The sequence below is a fragment of the Cavia porcellus genome, unplaced genomic scaffold, assembly GCF_034190915.1.
Source record: "Cavia porcellus strain 051 isolate PalLab524CR breed Dunkin Hartley unplaced genomic scaffold, mCavPor4.1 scaffold_16, whole genome shotgun sequence".
Taxonomy (NCBI): Eukaryota; Metazoa; Chordata; class Mammalia; order Rodentia; family Caviidae; genus Cavia; species Cavia porcellus.
The window spans coordinates 6451897-6476574 of NW_026947499.1; the positions used below are offsets into that span (position 1 = coordinate 6451897).

A 24678-nucleotide genomic window follows, 5' to 3' on the forward strand; every position below is an offset into this window, starting at 1 on the left:
CATCACCTTGTTGCTTGGGGCCGCTGTGGTGCTGGCAGACAACGCTGGAGGCCTTTCCTCCTGTGACACCGCCACGGGCCTGGCCTCCTGCAGGTCCCAGGAGCTGCACCTGAGGCCCGAGTCCCACTCCTACCTGCCCGAGCTGGGCAAGGCCGACCTGGAGTTCATGGAGAGCAAGCGGCCGCGCTTGGAGCTAATGTCTGACCCTTTGCTGCGCCCGTCACCCCTACTGGCCACTGGCCAGCCCTGCGCTTCTGAGGACCTCAGCAAGGTAGGCCCCGCGGGTGGGAGCAGGGGCACATCCACTCGGGCAGAGACATGGAGCCGGGATGAGGGCTGGGTGCGCAGGACCTGGAGTAGCAGGTGGTGTAGGTGGAGGGGCGGGGTCGAGGCTGAGGCCGGGGCCTGGGACTAGCAAAGGCCCTGAGGTAGGACTGGGTACCTGGGCACCTCAGCTGGCTGGAAGACAGGTGGGCTGGGGTCTGATGGGCATGGGTGGCCCCAGAGTCTCCCCATGGCACATGCTGTGTGCCGGCTTAGGGTTGGGTCCCTGCTTGGGTGTTGCTGGGCCCGGAGCCCTGATGTTGTGGGGCCGAGCTTGTGGTGCTAGAGGGTTTCACACCACTGGACTCCTAGAAATTTAACTGAGGTAGAAGGACCTTGAATTTTTGTTGGATTTATTTCCCATCCTCTGGCTCTCAAATGCCTTACTACAAATCCAGTGTGGTTGCTACCTCCTGCTCACTAGGCCCAGTCAGCATAACATCATCAATGTAATGGACCAGTGTGATATCCTATGGCAGAGAAAAGCAATCAAGATCCCTTTGAACCAAATTATGACATAGGGCTGGCGAGTTAATATACCCCTGAGGTAAGACTGTGAAGGTATATTGCTGGCCTTGCCAGCTAAAAGCAAATTGTTTCTGATGATCCTTATGGATAGGTATGGAGAAAAAGGCATTTGCCAAATCGATAGCTGCATACCAAGTACCAGGAGATGTGTTAATCAGCCCAAGCAAGGGAACCACATCTGGTACTGCAGCTGCAATTGGAGTCACCACCTGATTCCGTTTACGGTAATTCACGGTCATTCTCCAAGACCCGTCTGTCTTCTGCACAGGCCAAATGGGGGAATTAAATGGAGATGTGGTGGGCACCACCACCCCTGCATCCTTTAAGTCCTTTATGGTGGCAATAATCTCTTGGATCCCTCGAGGAATGCGATACTGCTTATGGTTTACTATTTTACCAGGCAAAGGCTTCCATTTGGCCTTCCCAACCATGATAGCCCTCACATTACAGGTTAGGGAACCAATGTGAGAATTCTGCCAGGTACTAAGTACATCAATCCCAATTATACATTCGGGAACAGGGGAAATAACTACTGGGTGAATCCGAGGACCTATTGGACCCACTGTAAGTCGGACCTTTGCTAAAACTCCATTGATCACCTGGCCTCTATAGGCCCCTACTCTAACTGGAGGGCCACAGTGACGTTTTGGATCCCCTGGAATCAGTGTTCGTTCAGAACCAGTGTCCAGTAATCCCCGGCAGTGTCCTACAGAGAGGAGCAACAGTATTGGGTGCCAGGGGTGGCACTTGGGCAATGCTCCTTCCTGCCGCCTGTGTCCGGCTGCTTCTGGGTGCCGCTGGCCTTGGGCCTGTCCTGAGGCCCTTGGCTGTCCCTCCTGTGGCTCAGGGCCCTCTCCTCCTTCGCACCCCACGTCCCATCCTGGGTCCCCATGCCTCTGCCTTCCACACAGGTCTCCCCTGCCCGTCGGGACTCATTGGTCCCAGGTCACAGTCTTTGCTGGCCTGGACCGTGTAGTAGCTTCCTGCCCGCCTCCCCATTCCCTGTGCTGCACCTGCCAGGCCATGCCCCCTCTGCCACACTCCACTGCAGGCTGGGGAGGGCCAGCACCGTCCGGGCAGTGGGCCCCTCTGCTCCGCCCACCAGCGTCCTGGCTCCCTGCAGCCCTGTGAGCCTCCTTGGGCTTCCTTAAGCCAGGGACGCTGGGCCCTCACGTGGCACCTGGCTGTGCCCCTGGGTGGGACAGACAGATGCCCTCCTGCCTGCCCACCAAGTGACAAGCCCCGTCTCCTCCAGGCGCTGTCCCCAGATGCCTGGCCCCATTCCAGCCCTCTTCCTGCCCTGTCCATTGCTCTCCCTAGAGTCGCAGATGCCCTGAGTGACTCCCCCTCCTGGGGTGATGGCTGGTGACAGGGATGCTGTGGGGCCCAGAGGCCCTGGACTCTCACTGTGTCACAGAAAGGAGAATGGACCCGGGGGTGTGGCTAGATGAAGTGCCGCCAGCTCCCCAGGATGGCCCAGCCCTGGACCGTGGCTCACGGGCGTCTGTCCCCACAGCCACACCGTGTGTCTTCCTGCCACTCTTGCATCCTTCCTCTCAGGTCCCCATGGCCTCCTCTTGTGTCTCTCAGCCTGTGTCTCTGTCTCTGTCCCCTTTTGCCTCGCTGCTGACCTGGGACTGGCCTGAAGGCCACTGTAACTGCGGCGGGCTGTGCGGAGTGTGGACATGAGCGCTGGTCTGAGCTGGGTCTGTGCCTCTGCGTGGCGCGGCTGGTGGAGTCCAGGCCCTCCTGCACCTCCTGCTCCCTGTCCGCCACACCGGGGCTGCAGCCCTGCAGCATAGGCAGAGTCCTCAGAATTCACCATGCTTTGTCCAAGGGTACCTTCAAGTCCCAGCAGTGCCACCTCTGAGAGTCCCCCGGGCCACTTGCCTCCGTGGGCTCGGCTCAGGCAGTGTCTACCACATTGGCAGGAGCGCAGATTCTGAGGTCCAGCATTGTCCGTCAGCTTCGGGCAGCGTGTGATCCAGGTGACACGTTGTCACTACGACCCATCGCTGCTCTTCGCTGGCTGTGCTGGGGTCACCATCTTGGCGGGTGAGACCTCAGTGTGCTGACAAGGCTGCCTCCTGCCCACGGGGAGGCCTACAGAAAGAACGCTGTCCTTCTCCCCCAGGGGCTTTTGTGGCTTTGATTTTGAGTAACAAGTTTTTGTCTTATTCACGGCAACTGGTGTTGCTGTGAGGTTTTGTCACAAGGTTCTCTGACTTGGAAAGTGGCAGCTGCTGCCACTGAGTAACAACTGTCCCTCTTTTGCTGTCCCTTCCCTGGCTGGTGGGATGCCCTCCACCATGCAGTGTGGGTCAGGTGACTTGGGGCACTTGGCTGGAGTCTGGAGTGGCCTGCTCCTGTCACCAGGGGGAAGTGTAGTCGAGGCCTTGGCCTTTGCCACTGTCCCCCCGGGTCCTCGCCTGGCCCTGCTGTCTGGCTGCTGTCTCGGCATGGTGTTTTTGGGGCTCGGCCACCTGTGTACGTGCCGTGCCCCTTTCCCTGGTGCCATGCCCTTTTCCCTAGGGCCTTTGTTCCGTTGCCTGCTGTCACAGCTTTGCCCGTGATGGCTTAGGGAGGAAGTCAGGTTGTTGGGTTCTTTTCTGGCTTCAGCTGGTGACTGCCACTGCTGCTTTAGTCCCCACGCTGTCCCCAGCCCAGGGGGCGATTCTGCTTGACAGCCATACAGCATTGGGCATGCATGCAGTTTGCTCATGATTTTGGAGATGCCTGGCCCTGAGGCCCACACCCTCATTCCCCCATGTTTACACCCCCAGTTGGTTTTGGAGAACGAGGTAGGGGGCCTGTTCTACCCCAGGGTGACCCAGCCCCAGGAACAGTGCTACCTTTTGTCACGAGGACCCTGAGGTGCACTTCCTGTGTTGGTGGAGACTTGGGCTTCCGCTGCGTCCCTGTCTCAGATGGCCTGGGAGACCAGGCAAACTCATGCGACAGGATGGCGTGGGCTGGGCTGCACTCTGCAGTTGTCCAGGAAGAATGCCCCCTGTGTCCTGGGTGCAGCTGTGCAACCCGGTGGGGCCTCAGCCTGGCTCTGTCCAGCCCTGGGTCAGCAGCTGCCTGCTTGGCCAAGTGCCTGGGCAGGAGCAGCACGGCCATGCCACCAGGCTGAGCCCAGGCGTGGGCAGGCGCACCCTCACCTGCGCTGACTGAGCTGACGACCTGGTGGACCTACAGGCACCTGGGAGGTGACAGTGTCACTCTGCCCACTGAGAAAAGGGAGATGGGGCTGGCCAGTGTCTGCATGAGCCGTGGGTTGCAGCTGGGCCCCGGGCTGTGTCCTCCTCCTCACCCTGGGTCTCTACACAGCGGAATAGTCTTGTGAAAATGCTGGTTCATGAAAAGGAAGTGGTGCCTGCCTGTACTCTCAGCACCCTGGGAGCTGGGGCAGGAGGTCACAAGGTGGAGCTGAGCTGCGTGCGCTTCAGTGACCAGTGAGAGCCCACCTCAAAGTAAAATAAAAGCATGGAGCCAGGACGAAGGCAAAGTTACTCTGTGGTCACACAAAAACTGTTAAGTCAGGGGCCGGAGGGCAAACATGAGGTTGTGTGTTTGATCCCTGATACCAAAAAAAAAAAAAAAAAAAAAAAAAAAAAAAGAAGAAAAAGAAAAATTGTTGAGTGAAAAAATAAGAAAGAAAAAGCAAGAAGCAGCATTTGCCTCTCCGAGCCCAGCAGGCTTCTTGGCTCCTCGCCTGTTCCCGGGCTCTGCGTTGGTGTGGCCCCTGGCTGGCTTGTGGGAGGCTGGGCTGGGGGACGCTGTTCCTGTTTTGGGGTGCTTAGGTCTGCTTAGAAGATGGGGTACACAGGAGAGAAGGTCAGGCAAGGGAGAGGGAGGTGCTCATGAGGCAGGCAGGTGGGTGTCACCTGGAAGGATGCTGGGGGTGGGGGCCTTTGGACATAGGGTGGCCGTGGGAGGAGTAGGGTGGGTGAGGGGTGTCGGCTTCTGTCCTGGTCCTGACACCGGAGCAGCATGCTGGGCCTGAAGCTGTGCTGGTCACTGCGTGTGCCAGGTGCCCTGGCTGAGCCAAGTGTCCCTTATGCCCCTGTCCTGTCAGGACCGCAGCCTGGGGGGTAAGCTGGAGCCCGTGTCCCCGCCCAGCCCCCCGCACGCCGACGCCGAGCTGGAGCTGGCACCCCCACGGCTGTCCAAGGAGGAGCTGATCCAGAACATGGACCGCGTGGACCGCGAGATCACCATGGTGGAGCAGCAGATCTCCAAGCTTAAGAAGAAGCAGGTGCGCTGCAGTGGGCGCCCGCTGGGCGACCCTAGGAACGGGGCTCAGGGTGTGTGGGCACCCCAGAGCAGAGGGAGTGGACCCGTGTGACCTTTTGGAGGCCAGAGTGCTGGTGACCCAGTGTCCATGGCGTGATCCCTGAGCTGTGCCCAGTGTGGTGACCACCTGACCCGTAGGCACAGGAAACCTGCTTCAGACCACTGCAGGGTCAGAGTTTAAAGTGGTCAGCAGGCTGTGGTGATCCCAGCTCTTGGAGTCTCAGACTGGAGGGTCACTGAGAGTTCGAGGCCAGAATGGGCTGCATAGTTCAGCCTGAACCACATAGTGAGACTCTGCCTCAAAAAAAAAGGAGAAAAGTTTAAATGTGGTTTCTGTAATTTCCCAAAAATTTCAGTTTTGGGGAGCCTCAGTTTCCTTGTCTGTAAAATGGATGTGACACCTACCTTACTGGGCTTTAAAGTGGGATCGAGGTCCTGAGACTGCAAGCAAAGTCCCTTTGTCACAGATGATACCAGACAAAGACATGTGAAGAAAATATATCTCCGTAAATGGATTTTGGTTTTTGGGACAGGGTTTCACTATGTGGTTCGGGGTGACCTTGAACTCAGTGATCCTCCTGCTTCAGCCTCCTGAGGGGCTGAGGTTATAGACATGCTGTGATGTTGGTAATACTCGTTAATAGTTTGTTCATCCCGTGCAAAATTACTTGATAATCTAATTTAGCCTAGTGTTTCTAGGGTTCTCTCCCTGGTGTTTTGGGTCTCTGCTCAGATGCCCCACTGCATCTGAGGACACCCTAGCTATTATAGGGTCTGTGTCCATCACCAGCCACTGTCCCCAGGCTCAGCGTGGAGGTGTTTATAATAGTTTTATTGGTATGTGGCCGCTCCCAGCATACATGGCATGTGTGGTTGTGTCCTGGGTTCTCCAGAAGAGACCTTTTTGGCCACAAAGCCGAAAATACCTATGCTTGAGGCTTTTGCAGAAACTCTGCTGACCTGCCAGACCCTCACCCATCCTGGTGTCATCACCCAAGTCACTGTTCTCTTTGTTTTTTGTCTTTTTAAGCTAGGGTCTCACTATGCGGTTCAGGCTGGCCTTGAACAGGTTGGCCTCCTGCAGTGATCCTTCTGCCTCAGCCTCCGAAGTGCTGGAATTACAGGCGTGCGCCACCACTGACCCAGCGGTTAGGAGGGCTAGAGGAGGGCTTGTCTCTGTCCCCTTCCACAGGGGAGCCAGCTACAGGGCCCAGGGCTCTCCCTGGCTGGTGGGGCCCGTGTTGAGGGTGTGTGGGGCTAGGGTGGCCCAGCACCTGTCCCAGATCTTGGTGGCACACGTGTCCTGAGAGAGGCCGGCTTTGGGTAGGGTGAGGCTGGCCCTACAGGGCAGGCAGGGGGCAGCACCTCTGTTCCTGCAGGCCCAGCTTCAGGGCCGTGTGCAGCCGTGGGTGCCCTGCTTACGTGTGTGAGTCGGCTGGTGTCGGACCGCGCCTGGGCCGGTTTCCCTCTCCCCAGCGGTGTTCCTGGAACTGGGGGAGTGTCAGTCAGTGTGTGAGGGCGTAGTCCGGGGTGTTCAGCGCCTGCACAGCGCTGTGCCGTCATCACGCCAACTCCTCCCAGTGTCTTCCTCCCATGCTGTCCTCTGGTGGGTCACACAGGTGGCCCTGGGCTGCCCTTCTCCTGCGGAAGTCCATTTGGGGCCGTCCACAGGGTGGCAGTGCCAGAACTGCTTCCCTCTGTGGTCCTTGACTGCGGTGTTGGGGCTGAAGCCGGGCCTTGCGCCCACTGGCCTGGCACTGGCCTCCCGAGGCTGGGGGCGGGCTGCCGTGGGGAGCACACGCGCTGCGTCTTCCTTGTCTGCGGCTGTGGCGCTGCGCCCACCCCGCAGCTGCCGCTGCTGGAGCCTGCACCTGTGGGTGTCCTGTGTGCTGGGCTCTTGCAGGTGTAGCCGGGGAGTCGCTGGGCCCATGGACCTCCTAGACCTCCCGCTGAGGGACTTCGGGCTCTCTTCCCTCGCGGTTGCCCCCTTTCTACGTCTCCTGGTGGCGGTGGGTGGCTCCAGCTTATCCCCATTGTTGCCCAACGCCTGTTACTGTCCTTTTAAACAACGTTCTGGGCCCAGCTGCTGTGGGCTGGGTGCTGGGGCGGGCCGCCGTTCTTCTGGGTCTCCTTCAGGCAGCATCTCCGCACTCCCTGCGGTCCTCCTCGCTGTCTTTGCTCTGCGTTTCCAGGCTTCCTCCACTTTGCCCTGTGAGGGAGGCAGGCAGGCAGGCAGAGCGCAGGCCCACCAGGGTCGCTGTGGGGTGGCGGCAGCCCCGCTGCGGACCGGCTCTCCCTGGCTGTCTTTGGCTCATGATGTGTGGGCCTTGCGCGTGGAGAAGAGCTGTGTTCTGATGGCACTCAGATGCCCTATCAGGCCTGGGAATTGGCTCTCCGTGCGACCTGGGGCAGCTGTCTCTGTTCTGTGGTCTGGGCCGCCTTTTTTGGTATAAAGCAGATAGCAGCACTGAGGGTGCCCTTCCTGAGGTGCTTGGGGAAGGGCGTCCAGTGTGGAGATGGGAGGGTGGACGGCAGGGCTGGGGAGGATGGTGGTGCTGCGATGACGGTGGTAGTGGTGATGACGGTGGTAGTGGTGATGGTGGTGGTGGTGGTGATGGAGATGGTGATGAAGATGGTGGTGATGGTGGTCATGGAGATAGTGGTGATGATAGTGGTGATGCTGGTGATGATGGTGATGGTGGTCATGGAGATGGTGGTGATGGTGGTGATTGATAGTGATGCAGCTGGTAGTGACAGTGAGGGTGATCAAGTGGATGGGCCAGCATTGTCAGCGGGCGCTGTGTGCTGCCAGGAGGGCTCTGCAGGCATCAGTCATTTGGTCCTTGCCAGGGTAAATGCTATTATGACCCTCATTTCCAGATGAGGAAGGGAGCTCAGGAAATTAGCCGTTTCCCAAGGCAGTGCAGCAAGTGAGAGTCAACAAGGGTCCTGTTGGCTACAGTGTCTGCAGCCACTCCCAACGCCATGGCACTGACAGGGACTGCAGTGGACAAGAGAGGCCGGCCTCTCAGCCCAGCCCAGAGCTGCACATGTTGGGCCCATCAGGGAGGGTGGGACCAGCCTTGTCTTAGAGTCGAGGAACTCGAGGCCCACGGGAGTCGAGCTGCTCCTCCCACTCCCTTGCCGCTGGGTGCAGGGCGGCGTCTGAACAGAAGGGCTGCCAGGCCGGCCTCCTCCTGCAGGCACGGAGTCCCCGGTGACTCAGAGGAAGCAGGGTGCAGCCTGACTTCCTGTGGCGGCTGCGGGCTGGGCTGCCGCGGCCCACAGGGCTGTGCCTCTCTCCACATGCGAGGCTCACCCTGCTGCTGCCCCCTTCCCACAGCAACAGTTGGAGGAGGAGGCCGCCAAGCCGCCTGAGCCCGAGAAGCCTGTGTCGCCGCCACCCATCGAGTCAAAGCACCGCAGCCTGGTACAGATCATCTACGATGAGAACCGGGTATGTTCCTGTGCACGGCCCAGGCGGCCTTCTCCATGCCTGGGCGGGGCGCCACACGGGCCACCTATGAGCTTCTTTGCTCTCCCGTGCAGCAGAGCCTGGTCCTCCTCCTGCCTGAGGACCAGCAGGCAAGCAGCTGGGGGCGGCAGCTTGGGGACCTGGCTGGGGACCAGGTTGGCCCACTGGCCTGGGTGCTGCAGCATGGACACATGAGTATTGGGTTTACTGGGTGGCCCGTGGTGCAGGGGATCACAGTGACGTCACTGGCCTGGTAACAGCGCAGACGTGCTTTAGCTGGCCCCTTCCTGTCCCTCCTGCGGGGAAGCAGGAGCTTGGTTTTGTTTTACATGTGGAGAAACTGAGGCCCAGAGAAGCTAGGTGACTTGTCCAGAGTTACCTGGCTGGGAGGTCCTGGACTGGTGCCTGTGGTCTGTCACCGCAGGATCTGACCCTCCAGCAGTGTCCCCGCTGACCTGGCCCAGGAGGCTGACCACCTTCACGCGCTTCTGGGAGTTCCCAGCTGGGTTGGTGCTCAGAGTGAGCCGTGCTAGGTGTGGGGCCCTGCCTTCTTTGGGGCTTGCGGACCCTGCGCCCCCCAGAGTGCAATCTTGGGACAGGAGATGCTGCAGGGGAGGCTGTGTGACCTGGGTGTGTTGCTTCACCCCTGCGCTTCATCTTCCTGGCTGGAGCAACAGGGACAAGAGCCCCGGTCTGTGTGCTCGGGCTGAGGATTAGTGGGCCCCTGGTGATGCCCTTCGGACAGTGCAGGCCCCGGGCAGGGCTTGAGGACTCGCTCAGTCATCTCTTGTTCTGTTCTTCTCGGGGCTGTGTTTCTCTCGACCACAGTCAGCTCCATCAGTGCCCGCATGAGCAGGTGTGGTTATTCTGTTTCACTTCCCAGGCAGGTGGGGCTCAGGGAGGGCAGGGCTCTGGCACACACAGGCGTGAGCTCGGAGGGCTTCTGAGGGAGAGCAGGTTCGGCTGTCTCCAGCAGCTGTCCCGTAGGTCCGTGGCTCCCCCTTCTGGCTCCTGCTTCCCTTGGTCCTGGCACCTGTTTATTCTGCTGATGGAGAGGAGCAAGGAGGTCCTTGAGGGCAGTGTCTTTGGCTCTGTTATTCTTGGCTGAATCCATAGACCCGGACCCCTGCCATCTGAGGAGAGGGTGCTGGGGAAGGGGCCAGGGGCAACTTAAGGGGTGGTGGAGGGGACAGATAGGTGGGGATGGCCGGGCTTGCCTGCAAGCCCTCTGTTCAGGGGTGTGGGCTCAGGCATCTCCTGCCTGGGCTGAGCCTCAGAAGCCAGTGCCTGGCAGCAGGGGGCCCTTGGCCACCTGCAGCAGGATCAGTCAAGACTGGGAGCCCCTTGGGGGATCAGTGGGATTAAATTTCAGTCTGCCTCTTTCCCTGTTGCTTCCTGCGGGAGGGAGGCGGAGGGCGGCAGGGAGCTCTGAGCTGGAAGATGCGGCTGCCTCCCTTCTGTGCACCCGGCCTGTTCTCTGTTCTGAGGAGCATGCAGCCCCCTGTGCCAGGCCGTGCAGGCGGTGCAGGTGCACAGATGGCGGGCAGGGCCACCAGCCAGACTCAGAGGCCTGGCACCAGGAAGGGAGCTGGGTGGCCAGAAGTCCAGGTCACGGTGGAGGCCAGAGAGGTTTGGACGTCTTTGATCTCTAGAGCGGTGTGGCAGGAGGTGGGGATGCCGGGGAGGGGGTGGCTGGAAGCCTCGGGGTACAGGCCTTCCTTGCGGGCAGGGACAGCTGTCCCTGAGTGGACAGGAGGGCAGGGGTGAAGGTGGGAGCTGGTGGTTTGGAGGCCCAGGCACTGGGAGGAGGCCTGAGACCGAGTCTAGGGCGCGAGGACCAGGCTCCCGCTGGGAAGGTGAAAGCCCTCAGGACTTGGGCCGTCTGAGGCTCGCATGTGGGTGCATGCGTGCCTGTGGGTCTGTGTGCACGCCTGCGTTGGCTGGGGGCGGGGTATGAGCTGGGCATGGGTGGCTGTGCACGTCCTCTTCCCAGGCGGTGGTCCTTGAGGGGTCTTTTTCTCCCTCACCCCATCTCTTAGCCCCCGCTCTCGCTGTCTGTGAAACGAGGTGCCCTTGGGTCTGCTCCATGATGCGTGTCCTTGAGCTGGGACCTCCTGGGCCTGGGTGCTCCTCATCATAGGATGGTGGTCACTGGTCAGCATCATCTGGGCCTGGGGCAGGGGCTGGGTCCTGTGCCTGTCTTTGTGAGGCACCTGCGTGTTTCCCTCCCCATGCCCTGCTGGCCTGGAGCAGACTCTGGTGTCCCGGGTGGAGGCACGATGTCACCCTCAGGGTTCGCGGCTGGTGGGGGCCCTCGCCGCTGTACATGGCTACCTTCCCAGTGAGGCCCAGGTTGTGCCTGGGAGGCTGGGGCAGCTGGCGAGGGTCACATAGTTGTGAGCTACACTGATCCCAGTGGGGCCATGCCTGGCCCCCCGCCTCCCCTGGCCTTCCCTGCACCGCTGCAGCTCTGAGGCTGCCACATGCCCAGCCATTCCTGGGGGAGCTACATCCTTGTGGTGGCCCTGGGTACCTGCGATACCAACCCCAGTGGGCTTATTTGGGCCGCGGTGGGAGAGGGCCGTGGACCATGCCCCTGCTGGCAGCTCCAGGAGGGTCCATTTCTAACCTTCCCGTGTTATCTTGGCCACCGCAGAAGAAGGCAGAAGCGGCCCACCGGATCCTGGAAGGCCTGGGACCCCAGGTGGAGCTGGTGAGTCGGGCTTGGGGCGTGGGGGGCAAGAGAGCGTGGGAGGGGAAGAAGTGGTGCCTGGTCTGGGGCTGCCCAGGCAGCCTCGTCTCGGAGGCAGGAAGCGCAGCCTCCTGATAAGAGGCTGGGAAGATATCTGGGCAGGCCACAGGACAGGGTGCCTGGCAGTGACTGCCCTGGGCCACCCGCCCATGCCTGGAGTCCAGCTCCTCTGTTCCAGCTTGGCACAGAGATCCTTTCTACTGGGCCAGATGCTCTGGGTTCAGCTTCCAGGTCTGTCCCTGAGCGGCTGTGTGGCCACGAGCAGGTCTCCCAGCCTCTCTGTGCTTCAGCTGCCTCCGCTGTAAGGTGGCGCCCGTCACACTGGTCCCACTGGGGAAGCCCAGTCACTGTCGGGTTTCACAGTGCAGGGACCGTGCCTGCCTGTGGTGGTCAGCGGCTGCTCTCCTTACAGCTGTCCGTTCCACCTCGTGGGCAGGAAGGAGCTAGGTCCGCAGGCTGACCCACAGCAGACCCAGCCTCCTGGAGCTGGCCTGCAGTGGGAAGCAGAAGTCCCTGTGGACCCCTTGGAGTCCCCTGGAGCCCAGGATGAAGCATGGGGTGATAGTGGTGGTGGGGAGGGTCAGGGTGGCTGTTTGAGTGCTGCGTCCAGGGAGACGGTCAGGTCAGCCTCGTCTGAGCCCAGTGCTAATTGTTGTGCTGCACACCTGCTGTGAGTCTGTGGGGGTGACCCACCTCCCCTGCCTTCTCTGTGGTGTTTGGGAAGTGGGCAGGGATCTTTCGGGATCCATACTGGGCTCGGGGAAGGGGTCCCAGGGAATCACTTAGCACAGCACTTTGTAAGGACCCAGTGAGGACTGTGCTGATTGGGCGCCCTGCCTGTGGTTTCCCTGTTGCTGGGTGCTGCAGGGTGAATGTCCTCTGTCACAGACCCTGGGCTGTTCTGTGCCTGGCCTTGCAGCTGCTGGTCCACACCACCTTAAGCTGTCTCCTGTCTCAGTTTCCCCTTTTGCCAAACAGGGAGGGTGGGATTGGAGGTGCCTCATGGGAGTATCCAGGCTCCGGGGCTCCCTCTCCCTGCTCCTGGGGAGGATGCAAGCCCGAACCTGCTGGTGGTGGGTGAGGAGAGGGGCAGGGCTGCCCACGTCCTGTGGTCCGGGAGCTTTAGCCTGGGGTATCTGAGTCCCTGGGTCTTTGGGAAGAAGTTCGTCTTTTCTTTCCTTTCTCGCCTCTGGCCTGAGGGTCGAGGCTGTGTGGAGGCTGGGGCACAGACCCTGCGACTTGGAGGCTGGGCTGAGGGGTGTCGTCGCAGGCCCTCTCCATGTCATGTTGCCTTGGTGGGCTGGGGGTGAGGACAGAGCCGCGTCCTGTGCTAGTGGCACGGTGAAGCCCCACGTCCCTTTGCTGGGTGAGGCTCCAAGAGGTCAGGGCCCTGTCCAGGGGGCAGGCAGATCGGGCGGGACCTCTCCCAGCCCTGGTGGCCAGCAGTGTCTTCCCAGTGGCTGTCCTGGCCATGGTTGCTGCCACGGAGCAGCCCAGGTTGTGAGCAGCACTCCGCGGCCTGGGATGCCCGGAAGACGGCGTGAGCTAAGGGCGTGTGGGGCTTGTGGGAAGAGGACAGCAGCTACAGGCGGCCCTGAGGACCTGGGGTGACAACAGGTGCCCTCTCTGTCCTCCTGGCTCTCCGAGCCCTGGGGACCAGGCTGGCCGGTGGGGGGGCCCTGTGACCTCGCTGCTGCTGCCGCCGCTGCTGCTCTTGAGTCACAGCTTCCTTCCTGCTCAGGCGTTATTTTAAGTCCGAGTCACCGTGGGGCGGGGGCGGGGGTGATGCTCCAGCTGGAACTGCTCAGCTGGGGACAGCCTGCTCCCTGGGCCCTTCTCTGCCCCAGACCCTCGGGGAACCTGCTTTCTCCCCAGCCCCCATCCTTCTCGGGCTTCTGCCCAGGGCTGTGGGTCCCCTGGAGGCTTGGCTGGGGCAGAGCCAGCCTCTTCTCACTCTCGCTGGACCTGGGAGGGTGCAGGTCCTTGAGGCCATAGAGGTCACCCTGGAGCCACTAGCCTGGCACTGGTCTCCGTGGAGGACAAGAGGATCCTGGGAATCCCCATGGCCTTGGCCTCTTAGCAGTGTGCCCTACCTTACCTCTAGGTTGCTTCCAAGATGGTCACCTGGGCCTGTTGCCATGGTGACCGCTGGCTGCTCCCAGAGCCTCACTGTCTCCTGCCTCAGTTTACCTGAGGAGCCACAGTGGATCAGAGGCTAGCTGCAGCCCTGGGGCCTGTGTGTTTCAGCCCCTCCCTCAGGCTATTTGTTGTCTTCATAAGAAACTAGAGTCAGCCAGCCATCATGTCCAGTGTCCCAGAGTGGCCTGAGTAGTGGGTCCTCTTTGCCGTATGCCCATTCTCCAGATGGGGAAACTGTGGCCCGATGCCCAAAGCACTCACCTGGAAGTGGGTGAGGCAGGAAGCAGGTGAGCCACGAGGTGACACCCCTCCCACCTGGCCTGTGGTCTCCTGGCCTATGGGCCTCTCAGGACAGTGGAGCCATCAGGTTCCAGGTGGGCAGCTCTGCTCCGAGTTGGGGACTCAGCTCGTCCTGAGGGTGCCTGAGTCCACCCGCCAGGGGTTCATTGTGTCTGATGCAGCATAGGCTCTCTTCTGCTCCTGTCCATTCTTCCCTTCCTGCTTGGACGCCAGGCTGGGACCCTGTGGGCAGTGGCCTGTGACCCCCTGTTGGGAGGAAACTGTGTGCCCGGGCAGGCTGCTGTCTGTCACAGGGGAGTGGCTGGGCGCAGAGGTGATGCCTGATGACCGTGGGACTCTCCCCTGCCCCCGGGATGCTGAGACCCTGGGCCTGCACAGGGCCTGGGGGATTACTGGGACCCTCCTCCGTCCAGCGTGTGAAGTTCTGCTTCACCCACTGGCTGTAAGGGGAGTTGGGCCCAAGCCTGAGGACTGGGTGCTCCTGCTGACGCCGGGGGCTGTCGTATCTGTACTGACACCATTCCTTGTGTCCCTCTGGCCGAGGAGTTGCTGGGCATCTCTGTCCACCTGGCCCTTTGAGGAGAGGACGGAGGTGCTGCGTCCACTTTTGTGACACAGGCAGTTGTCCCTGGGTGTGTGGCCAGGGCATGGGGGTCCAGGAGGGGTGGGAATGCACGCCATCCGTGGCCACTGTGCCTGCTTTCGGCAGGGCAGCTGACACTCCCTGGACGGGTGCTGCCGTCTGCCTGGCACTGGGCTGGGAGTGCGGGAGCATCTCCTTGTCCCCTCCTCCCTCCATTTTACAGAGGGGAGGAACTGGGGCTCTCAGGGATTCAATAACCCCCACTCAGAGCCTGGGCGTGAACCCCCCATTGGTCCCCTCTCTCTCATAGGTGGGAATGCAGGGGGAACAGCCTGTCACAACTCCCACAGCCCCTGATGTCCTGGGTATTGGGTTCTGTCCATTCTCGGCGTGGTGACACCCGCCTGCTCCTGGGCAGCTGTGGGCCAGGCCCAGCCATGGTGCCTCCTCCCTGACCCTGTGCGCCCGGCTGTGCTGAGCCTTCCTCAAGCCTCTGGCCTCACCACCTGCGTTGTCTGACGACGCCATGGTCCCTCTCGGTGTAGGTGCAGGGACACCTCCGGAGCAGGGCCCTGGTTTCCATGGTGACCAGGAAGCCTGGCGGTTTTCATGCGGTGAGCCTGGAGTTGCCCCTCCCCGACAGGCCTGTCACACCCCACACAATGGCCCTGGAGTCCTGCGGGGGTCGTGCGACTCCAAGGGGGCCCAAGGGAACAGTCACACCTGATCTTGGCAGGTCCCTGTGTCCCCGTCCCTGCCTACTTGGCACACCCCTGGTGGCCCTCGCTGACTGATACCTTCTGTCTGCCCCACAGCCCCTGTACAACCAACCGTCGGACACACGGCAGTACCACGAGAACATCAAGATGTGAGTGCAGCCTTGAGGCTGGGGCTCAGAGCCAGGGTGTGGAGGGCAGGCACGGGGCCGGGGGGTTGCAGGGCCCCGGCCCGGCTGGAGGCGGTGGCAGCTGCCGGGACATGGGACTGTGCGGGGTCTGCCCACAGCCAGCCCTCCGCAGCTGCGTGGTTGCAGGAAGCACTGAGCCAGGGACTCGGAGGTGGCAGTGCAGTGTGACAGGTGGTGGGACCCTCAGGCAGGCGCCTCACACCTGTGGGCTGGGCTGGGGCGGGTGGTGCAGTGTCTTCAGGCCGCGCTGGGGCTGCTGGGAGGAGCTGGCTTTTCCTTGGGAGCATCAATGGGAGCATAGCTCCCCATCCGGGCCCCAGGGTAAATGGGGCCACAGGCCTTGCTCTGCTGCCCTGTACCTGGCAGGGAGTGGGGTCAGGGCGAGTGTGTGGGACCGGGGTCCCTAGTGTCTGTGTCTGTGACTGTGAGGGCTGCGATGTGCATGTGTGCCCTCAGCGGTGGCCTTCGCAGTTGGGTGAGTCCCGGCTTGATGGGGTGGCAGCATGGGGCAGGGTATGGTGCTCAGCACCTGCCCCTGGAGCCCTGCAGCTCCTCAGTCTTTGGGGGGGAGGCCTTTGCAGGGCCTCAGTGAGTTGGGCTGGCTGTGGGATGGTGTGGGGAGTGATTCTCTGCGCCTTGGGGCGCTGGGTCCCCACGTCAGTGCCTGTGTTCCCTGCACATAGCTGGCCCTGCTGCAGCTTCCAGGCTGGTGGGCTTCGGGCCTCTGCACAGCTGGGTTGGGGTGGCGGGAAAGCAGGGAGCCTCTTCTGAGACTTCACCACTCAGTCATTCATCTGTCTCCCTGTGTGCCCAGCCCTGTCTTAGTCTTGGGACAAGGCTAAGACTGTCCTGTCTTGTCCTGCAGCAAGAGGAGGGGGTCGGACGACAGAGGAGCTCAGCTGTGCAGAGCAGGAGAGTCCCTCTCCAAACCGAGCTGTGCTTTTTATGTTGACAAATCTGTGGCACTGGGGATTTGAACCCAGGACCAAAGTCCTGAGCTGTGTCCCGTCCCTTTTTGTTTTTCATTTTGAGACAGAGTCTCACTGAGTCTCTTGTGTGGTCCTAGCTGGGCTTGACTTTGCCACCCTCCTGCCTCAGTCTCCAGTGTGCTGAGATGACAAATGGGCACCAGCTAGCCTGTGACTTTTGACTGCAGCGTTGTCCTGTGAAATATTCCACATAGCTTTTGCTGCTCAGAAGAAGCTGTGCTTTAGGTTGGAAGATGCTGGCAGGAGAGGACGGGTGGCCTGTCTGAGCAGTTGGCCTGATGTAGCAGCAGAGGGGACCCTGTGGTCTGTGCTGCTGCTGACCGTGTGACCCCCTGGGCAGGAGAGTTGCAGGCAGTGGTAGGAGCAGTCAAAGGCCCTGGGACCACGTGGCAGGGAGCATTGATGGGGCCCTGCGGCTCCTGGAGGCGCCCTTTGTGGAGAGCCCCCCTCCATGCCCTGAGCCAGTCACTGCCTCCCAGCACCTCCATCCTCCCATCTGCAGGGTGGGGACAGCATCTTGGAGGGCGGTGGGGACCTTGGCGGATCCCTCATTCATTCAGCAAACGCTCCCAGCTGTCTGCTCCCAGCCGTGTGTGGCGTGGCCTAGGGGAACGAAGTCGCGACCTCAGCCTGACATTGCAGGGGAGGTGGATGCAGCAGAGCCATGTGACAGCCAGCATTGGAGGACAGTGGAGGGGCCCGCAGAGTGGTCCCGTGGGGCCCATCTCTGTCACTGTCCTCACCGTGTCTGTTTGCCAGGCTGCCGAGGGGGAGCTCATTTCACGCTCGGCTTCCTGCTGCCTGGGCAGTTGGGACGGATGTGCCTTGGTCACCTGCGCTCCCCTGCTGCCCATGCTGGTATTGGTGGCCGGCCAGGGTCACACGCTGCGGATCTGGGTTCTGGCTTCGGTGGGGGTGGGGAGAGGCAGCAGCCCTGAGGACACCGACTTCAGGTTACAGGTGCTGGGGCCCTGGGGCCCTTGGCCCGCTGGCCTCTTCCTACCCCTGTTTTCCTGATGTCCCCTCCTGTGCCTGTGAGGGCTGCTCGTGGGAGGCTGTCATCCGGGCCCAGGCTTCATGTGGAGTGACATGGCAGGTCCTGGTCTGCAGCCAGTCCCCATCTGTCCCGACTTGGGGACCCGGGGCGGTCCCACTGCTTGGCCACTACTGGTCCATCTCCACACCCCTCTTTTGTGCAGAGCCCTTCCTGCGGGAAGCTGGCCAGGCAGCCCAGGAAGGTGGCATGGTGCCACAGAGAGGTTTTAGGCCTGGCCTTCGTGGCCCGAGAGGGGATGCTGGCTCAGAACGGGCCAGGGGCACCCACTTCTCACTCAGCATGGCCGGCTGTGTCCAGGGTCCCCGGGCCCTTGCTTGATGTCCCCTTTTGGTCTGAGATCATTGCTCAGCCTTGGCTCCTCAGCCTTGTGGTTCGTGGGCCGTCTCTGCGGCCACCTGTGCCCAGTGTGGGTCAGGCTGGGACCTGAGCGGCATGGGGTGGAGACCACAGAGCAGTGAGTCTCCTCTCCCTGTCCCTGGAGCTGGCCATGGTCACCTGAGTGGCTCGGCCACGGTGGTATCTGCCGAAAGCTTCCAACCTGGTTGCATTGCTGTTTCCCTGTGTGTCCCCGAGTGCAGTGTGGCAGGGGACAGTTGGCCTCGTACCTGAGGAGGGGACGGTCCAAGGGCAAGGCATAGGTGCTTGTTAAAACCCCACCATGCCAGGTGTCTGTCATCCCAGCGCTTTGGGAGGCTGAGGCAGGAGGACCACAAGTGCCAGCCCAGCCCGGGCAGTTAACTTAGCGAGACTTTGTCGCAAAAAGTAGGAGTCTGAGGCTGGAGCTCGGTGTGAGGACCCGGCTCAGCTCCGGCAGTGCAGAGAGCAGAGCGCGGCGGGGCTGTGGGGCTGCGGGGCGCGTGCGGTCTCGTTTCCGCTGAGCTGCCCAGCCCGCACTAGACGCCCGTGTGCCTGTGCCTTCCCCTCGGTCTGTTCATGGGGTCATTTAGTGACGCCCGCGGCCTGCGGGGCCAGTGACAGCCGCCGCTTGCCTTGCCCCAGCTTTGCAGTGGCTGCGCCCCGACCTTCCCCATCTCCCACCCTACTATCCCCGTCCCCCACCCTGACTGCCCCTCTTTGTCCTCCGTCCTTCTCTGCCAGGGCAGTCCTCACAGGGAGCTGTTTCCTTCGGTGCACTTGGGTGTCCTTCTGCTGGGCTTTCTTGGTTGTCTGCCTTTGCATTTTATGCCCAAATCCTTTGCGGGTACACTCACAGGCCCCCATGCTGGCCCTGGCCACCTTGCCCACAGCCTCTGCCACGTCCCCTTTCCTTCCTGTCCTCAAGTTTGCTTCTACCCAAGGGCCTTCACACTCCTGGTGTCACAGCCCTGGGGTCCCCTCCCCTCACATGTCCCGCCTCAGTCCTCCTGAGTGTGGGCTCCCCGAGGACCAGCAGTTTCCAAGGTCCCACACCTTGCCCCAGCCTCACTCACCTGCTCTGTTTCTTGAATCTGGAGCAGAGCACCCCATCCTGCTAATAGCTGTTGTGACGCCACCTGGGGGGCCCATGCCTGTGCCCGTTGTGCCCCCCCATGTTCCCGTGTGGTGGGGGCTTGGGGAGCATTTGCTGGTGACAGAGATAGAGATGGGTGCTCCTTGTCTTCAGTTCTGTTTTGCAGGTGGGGAAGCTGAGTCAGGGTATATCTGAGATTGGCTCAGGCTCAGCAAAATTGGGGGAGGGGTTCTGATGCAGTGCTTGGGCCCCCCTCTGTCTCGAATGGGAGGTCCTGGGCACTGGCAGGAAGCCTCCTGGCACCTACTGTAGCTGAGCCATCTTCGGGTTTAAGTGTTGGGAGGTGTGGGTGGCAGGTGGGCAGGGGTGGGGGAGTTTGGGGTGCAGCCTGTGCCCCACCCACTGGTACACCTAGTGCCCTGTGTGTGAAGAGGCGGTGCAGGGCCCTGTCTGGGCCTTACTGGGTCCCTGCGCCAGATCCCTGCCTCTCTCCTGTCTGTGTCTCCGCCGCTGTCCCCTGCCTGGCGCCGTCTCTCTGGCTGACCTCACCCCGTCTCCCCTGCTGGCTCGGGTCTCCTTTTCTCTCTGTGGCGCCCTGTCTCTCCTGCCCCTCAGTCTGTCCCTTCTCACGTCCCTGCCCTCTCTGGGCCCCTCCCTTAGAGCCCAGCACTGTTGGGGACCTGCCATCGCCCCAGCTGTCTGCTCTGTGCCGTGTCACCCCCAGCTCAGCAGGACGGGGTGCCCTGGGGAGGAGGCCAGAGCCACAGGGTCCTCCTCCTCCCATTGGTGTGTGCGGGCAGGGGAAGCTGCCACCCCACCGTGTGCAGCCTACAGGTCAGCGATACACATGGGCAGGACTCAGGTTGCTTGGAGGCTATGAGGTCTTCCGCCCACCAAGAACCAGTCTCATAGTGGCCCTTGGCTGTTGCCCAGGACCGGGTGGCAGGGACGCCACTGAGCCCTGTCCTTTGTCTCCAGAAACCAGGCCATGCGCAAGAAGCTGATCCTATACTTCAAGCGGAGGAACCACGCGCGCAAGCAATGGGTGAGGCCTCTGGCGTCCCCAGGGTGCAGCTGCCTGGGACATATGGGTTGGGGGAGGCGCTGTCTCCAGCCTTCCGGTCCCCTGCTCCAGCTTGAAGCGGAGGGAGGCAGCGTGTGGGACTCGCTTTCCGTCCCTGACAGGGCCCTGGTCCACGCAGGTGGCAGAAACCTGGAGCCTGGCAGTGTCCCGGCTCAGGGTGGGAGGGAGGTTGGCGGAGGGACAGGGTGAAGGGTGGAGAGGCGGCCTGGGCTGCGGATGGGTGGGAGTACAGAGGGGGGCAGACGTTAGGTCTGACTCTGCAGTGCAGGACATGCGCAGAGTCTAGGGAGCCAGGAGATGCCAGGGCAGGATGGGAGTGGGCTGAGGCTCCTGAGCCTCGGGAACAGCCCTGCTTCTCCCGGGTGAGCGCTGGCCTGCATGGTACACAGTCAGGTCCAGCTGATGGCTGCCGGAATTGAGACTGATGCCAGCTGAATGGAGGGGGTGGAGTGGGACCCCAGAGCCCAGGGCCAGGGAGACCTGTTTTGGGTGTCTGCTGTGCCCTGGGCAAGCGCCCCAGCCCCATGCTGCAGAGAGGAGAACTGAGGCAGAGAATGGCACAGTGCCTTGTTTAGGCTGAGTGTGGGAAGCAGGTCCTGCCCTGAGGCTTGGGGTGGAGAGGATCCTGGGGTACTATGGCCTGCCTTGGTGCAGGGTGTGTTGGGGGGACTGGTGATGAGAACGAGAGGGGTGTGTGCAGACTTGGGAAGACGTGTGAAGACCATGAAGCACAGCGTGTGCAAAGGCTCTGGGGCTGAGTGGCAGGGCGAGGGTGACAACTTCCGCTGTGCTTGGCACGGAGTGACAGGTCAGGTTACCCTGGGACGCCTTCCCTCAAAGGCCGGAATGGCAGACTTCGGTTCTGTTCTTAGCACAGCACGCAGTCTCTGCGTTCCAGTGGGTGTCTGGTGCTCACAGCTGACCTTGCAGCCTTGGCTCCGCTCCTTACCTGTCACCAGTGTCCCTGTGGGGCTGAGGGTCACTGGAGAGGTGTCACAGGGTCCCTGAGGCTGCTGGACAGAGCTGGGGACAGTAGGGCTGGGGAGGGGACTCATTTGAGTCTTTAAAAGGTTAAACTGGGTGTGGTGATATACGCCTGAAATCACTGCCTTCTGGGAGGCTGAGGCAGGAGGATCACAGCTAGAGCCCAGCCCGGACAGTTTAATGAGATCCTGTCTCAAAGCAATAAAAAAGGGCTGGGAAGGAGCTTCATGCAGCAGCCCTGGGTTCAGCCCTGGTGCTGCAAAGCATAACACAAGCAGACATGAGGTACTTCAGAAGCATCCCTGCCGTCTGGCCGGAAGCGGGTGCCTGAGAGAGGGAGAGGGGCTTCGCAGCCCAGCTGGGCCATCTCAGCAGTTGGGGGTGTTCCCGAGCTGGGGTTTGACGCCCCCCCCCGGGGGCCACAGGTGCACAACTGGGGCACCCAAGGCGCTGGCTCTGTCCTGGCCCCTCCAAGTCCAGAGAAAGTGGCGCACAGGGCGGGAGCATGAGGGCCTGAGGACTAGAGGGGGCTTCTGGTTCCAGGCGCCCTGAGGGCTCTGCCCCTGCCTCCCCACAGCCGGCAGAGCAGGGAGTGGCGGGGTCTGCTCTGCTTGGCCTCATCCCGGGCACCAGGTTGTGTGGCAGGGGACTTCCCTCAACCAGAGCTCGCGAGGAGGTGCAAGTGCAGCCAAGCTGAGCGCGCGCTGTGCGGCCCTGGCTCCTGTCCTGGGGGTTGGGGCTGGGCAGCTTTCCCTGGGGCTGTGGGCTTCTTCATGGACACAGGGCCGTGTGTCCGTCGTGTCCTGTCTGCTCGTGTGACTGTGTGTGTGACAGGTGGGGAGGCCAGCGCGGGCGTGCGGGCCCGCTCAGTGCTCCCCGTGTGCCCTCAGGAGCAGAAGTTCTGCCAGCGCTATGACCAGCTCATGGAGGCGTGGGAGAAGAAGGTGGAGCGCATCGAGAACAATCCGCGGCGCCGTGCCAAGGAGAGCAAGGTGCGGGAGTACTACGAGAAGCAGTTCCCTGAGATCCGCAAGCAGCGCGAGCTGCAGGAACGCATGCAGAGGTGAGCCCCGGGCTCGAGCCCGAGACCCTCCTGCCTCAGCCTCCCCGATCGCTGCGATCACAGCCGTGTGCCCAGTGCATGTCACATCTTTCCACCCTGGTTGCAGGTGGGAAACAGAGACTCCAAAACTCAGTCCAGAAGGAGGCAGAGCCAGTGCAGGAGTGGGTTCTCCTGCCGATGAGGGTGGGTGCTGAGTGTGTCCCTTTGGTCCCCAGCAGGGTGGGGCAGCGGGGCAGCGGGCTCTCCATGTCAGCCGCGCGCAGTGAGCACGAGGTGTCGGAGATCATCGATGGCCTGTCGGAGCAGGAGGTGAGCCCTTCCCACGTGGTCTGGACCTGTCCATACTGGGTGGGGCAGCAGAGACCTGGAGGTTACCAGGGGTACCAGGTGCCTGTGCTGGGTTTCAGCACTGCCTCTGGCTCCACCCCCTCGGCCCTTTGGAGCTTCCCATTGGCTGAGTCCACCCGACACCAGCAGGTGGGAGGGACGGGGAGATTGCCCACACTGGCCTCCTGGGACACCTGACGGGGACCTTTTCGCAGGAGCCTCCAAGTTGCAAGTTGACCCTGGCCGTGGTCATGGGGCCAGGGCTCTCCTGGACAAGGCGCTGGGTTCTATCTGTCTTCTCCTAGGACTTGGTCAGGTGCTCAGTATGACATTCATTCCCTGGACCTGACACTGGTGGCCCCAGGAAGCCATGCACTTGGGCTTCCTCTCTGAGACTGAAATGGATCAAATTGAGATCCAAGGAGACTCAGTTCCTCCAGGGGGCGGGAGCCACAAGGCCCACTCTAGATGCCACCTTTGGTCTGGTCAGCAGGGGTGATGCTGGTCAAACCCTGCTTTTCTGGACCTCACCCCGGAGCCCAAAAGTGGGGGCTGGAATGCGACCAGGGGCTGAAGGGTCCTGGGGCAGGGGACAGTCTCTGTCTACCCCATGGGCTTGGCAGCGAGAGCACATGCCCTGGAGGGGCTGGGAGGGCAGCAGCCATGTGCTGGGCTCCTGAGGGCCTGTGCCCTGCACTGGGTCAGAGTGGGACCCCACTCTGCTCCACAGTTGGAAGAGGGCTGAATCGTTTGCCCTGGCCGCCCTTGGCCGAGAAGTGCTGGCTGCCTGCAGAGATGGACCATTAATCACCACTAAGTTGCCTGGTCACTGAGACCCGGTGAATCGGCACCTCCCTGAATCATCCTGAGGAGGCAGGAGCTGCTGCCCCCTGCCAGGCAGCCGGGGTTGAGGGGCAGCACATAGGTGGTGCTGTGCTCCCAGGGGCCTGACCAACTTCTTTTGTGTCTCAGGCTGCCGCTAGGCCCTGGGAGGCGCCTGCATCCCAAGTCTCACCTGCCTGGCAGGCTGAACTCCCCGCCTGTGTTCTGCAGGGGAAACTCACGGCTCACACTGGCTGCAGATCAGGGCTGTGGCAGCGTTGAATTCAGAGCCAGCAGGGAGGGCCCGTGAACCTGCCCCCTTCCCCAATTTCCCCAGCCCTGTGCACCCCGGCCTTGCCCTGTCTGGCTCCCCAGCCTAGCCTGCTGTGCCCGCAGAACCTGGAGAAGCAGATGCGGCAGCTGGCCGTGATTCCACCCATGCTGTACGACGCCGACCAGCAGCGCATCAAGTTCATCAACATGAACGGTCTCATGGATGACCCCATGAAGGTGTACAAGGACCGCCAGGTCATGAACATGTGGAGTGAGCAGGAGAAGGAGACCTTCCGGGAGAAGTGAGTGGTGCTGGCCTGGGCCCGCCCCTCAGTCCTGGCCCTGCCCCTCGGTCCTGGCCTAGCCCTGCTGTCCTTGTGCACAGCACAGGCTCCGGAGGCTAGAGCAGGGGCCACGTCTGTGGTCACTGCCGCCTCCCACTGGCTCCCGGGGCCCTAGCTCCTGAGGGTCTGGCAGGTCCTTGCCCTGTCTCTCTCTCCTGTGTGGCTGTGTCCCCTCATACAAGGATGCTGGCCCCTGAATCCAGCGCAGCCTCATGCTAAGTCTGCCAGGTCTGGTCATAGCCTGAGGCCAGGGTTGGCATGGATCCTCCGCTTCCTTCAGTCCAGTCCCGTGTGTGCCAAGGCAGCTGTTCGAGGGACATGGCAACAGCGCTGACCTTGGTGCGGCAGGCACAAGCTCTGGTTGAGCCACCCATGGTCCCGGCTCTGCCTTTCTCGATGAGAGCCACTATATGTCCAGCACCCATCTGGGCTGCCTAGCACACAGGCCACAGCACACAAGCACAGAGAAGTTAAGCTGCTTGCAGAGGCCACACAACATGTGCTCCTCTGGACGGGGCGCGGTGCTGGAAGCAGAAGCGGAGCCTAGTAGTGGGTGGGGCTCTTCTAGGGAGAAAGCTTGAGGTGCTTGGGGACAAAGACCCACCTCGACCTCCAGAAAACTCAAAAGCTGGGTCCAAGTAGACCACACTCCATGGTGGGGGTGTGGGATGTGACCGGGGTCTGGGGGTCATCACTGCCTCCGCAAGGCTAGGCTGCTCCCCAAGGACACCTAGCATGGCAACTGAGGCACAGTCAGGGCCTCTCTGCTGGTCGTACTCCTATAACTGGGCCCAGTATCCGACACTCAAGGACCGGAGCCCACCGTCTGGGCGTCTTGTCACCTGAGAAGAGGGCTCCGAGAGGCCCCCCAGGGAGAGGGCTGTGAGAGGTCCCCGAGAGGAGACTGTTGAGGGGTGCCTGGGAAGAGGGCTCTGAGCCACTGCAGGTCTGCAGCAGCCGAGGCAGGAAGACCCTGGG

The 24678-nt window shown here is 61.7% G+C and overlaps 1 protein-coding gene across 6 annotated transcripts in view; it reads left to right on the forward strand.

The window, feature by feature from the left end:
- Ncor2 (nuclear receptor corepressor 2) overlaps positions 1–24678 on the forward strand; it is a 119443-nt gene that overhangs the window by 43069 nt on the left and 51696 nt on the right. For 2 of the 6 annotated variants that reach the window (XM_013154560.2, XM_013154583.2), the window contains exons 5-14: positions 94–271; positions 4934–5113; positions 8495–8608; positions 11283–11339; positions 14946–15014; positions 15216–15268; positions 19782–19848; positions 21762–21934; positions 22150–22243; positions 23480–23658. In XM_013154560.2, coding sequence (XP_013010014.2) covers positions 94–271; positions 4934–5113; positions 8495–8608; positions 11283–11339; positions 14946–15014; positions 15216–15268; positions 19782–19848; positions 21762–21934; positions 22150–22243; positions 23480–23658 — 1164 coding nt within the window. The remainder of the gene's footprint in view (positions 1–93; positions 272–4933; positions 5114–8494; positions 8609–11282; positions 11340–14945; positions 15015–15215; positions 15269–19781; positions 19849–21761; positions 21935–22149; positions 22244–23479; positions 23659–24678) is intronic. The other 4 variants (XM_013154623.2, XM_013154651.2, XM_013154628.2 and 1 more) reach the window with 2 other exon arrangements.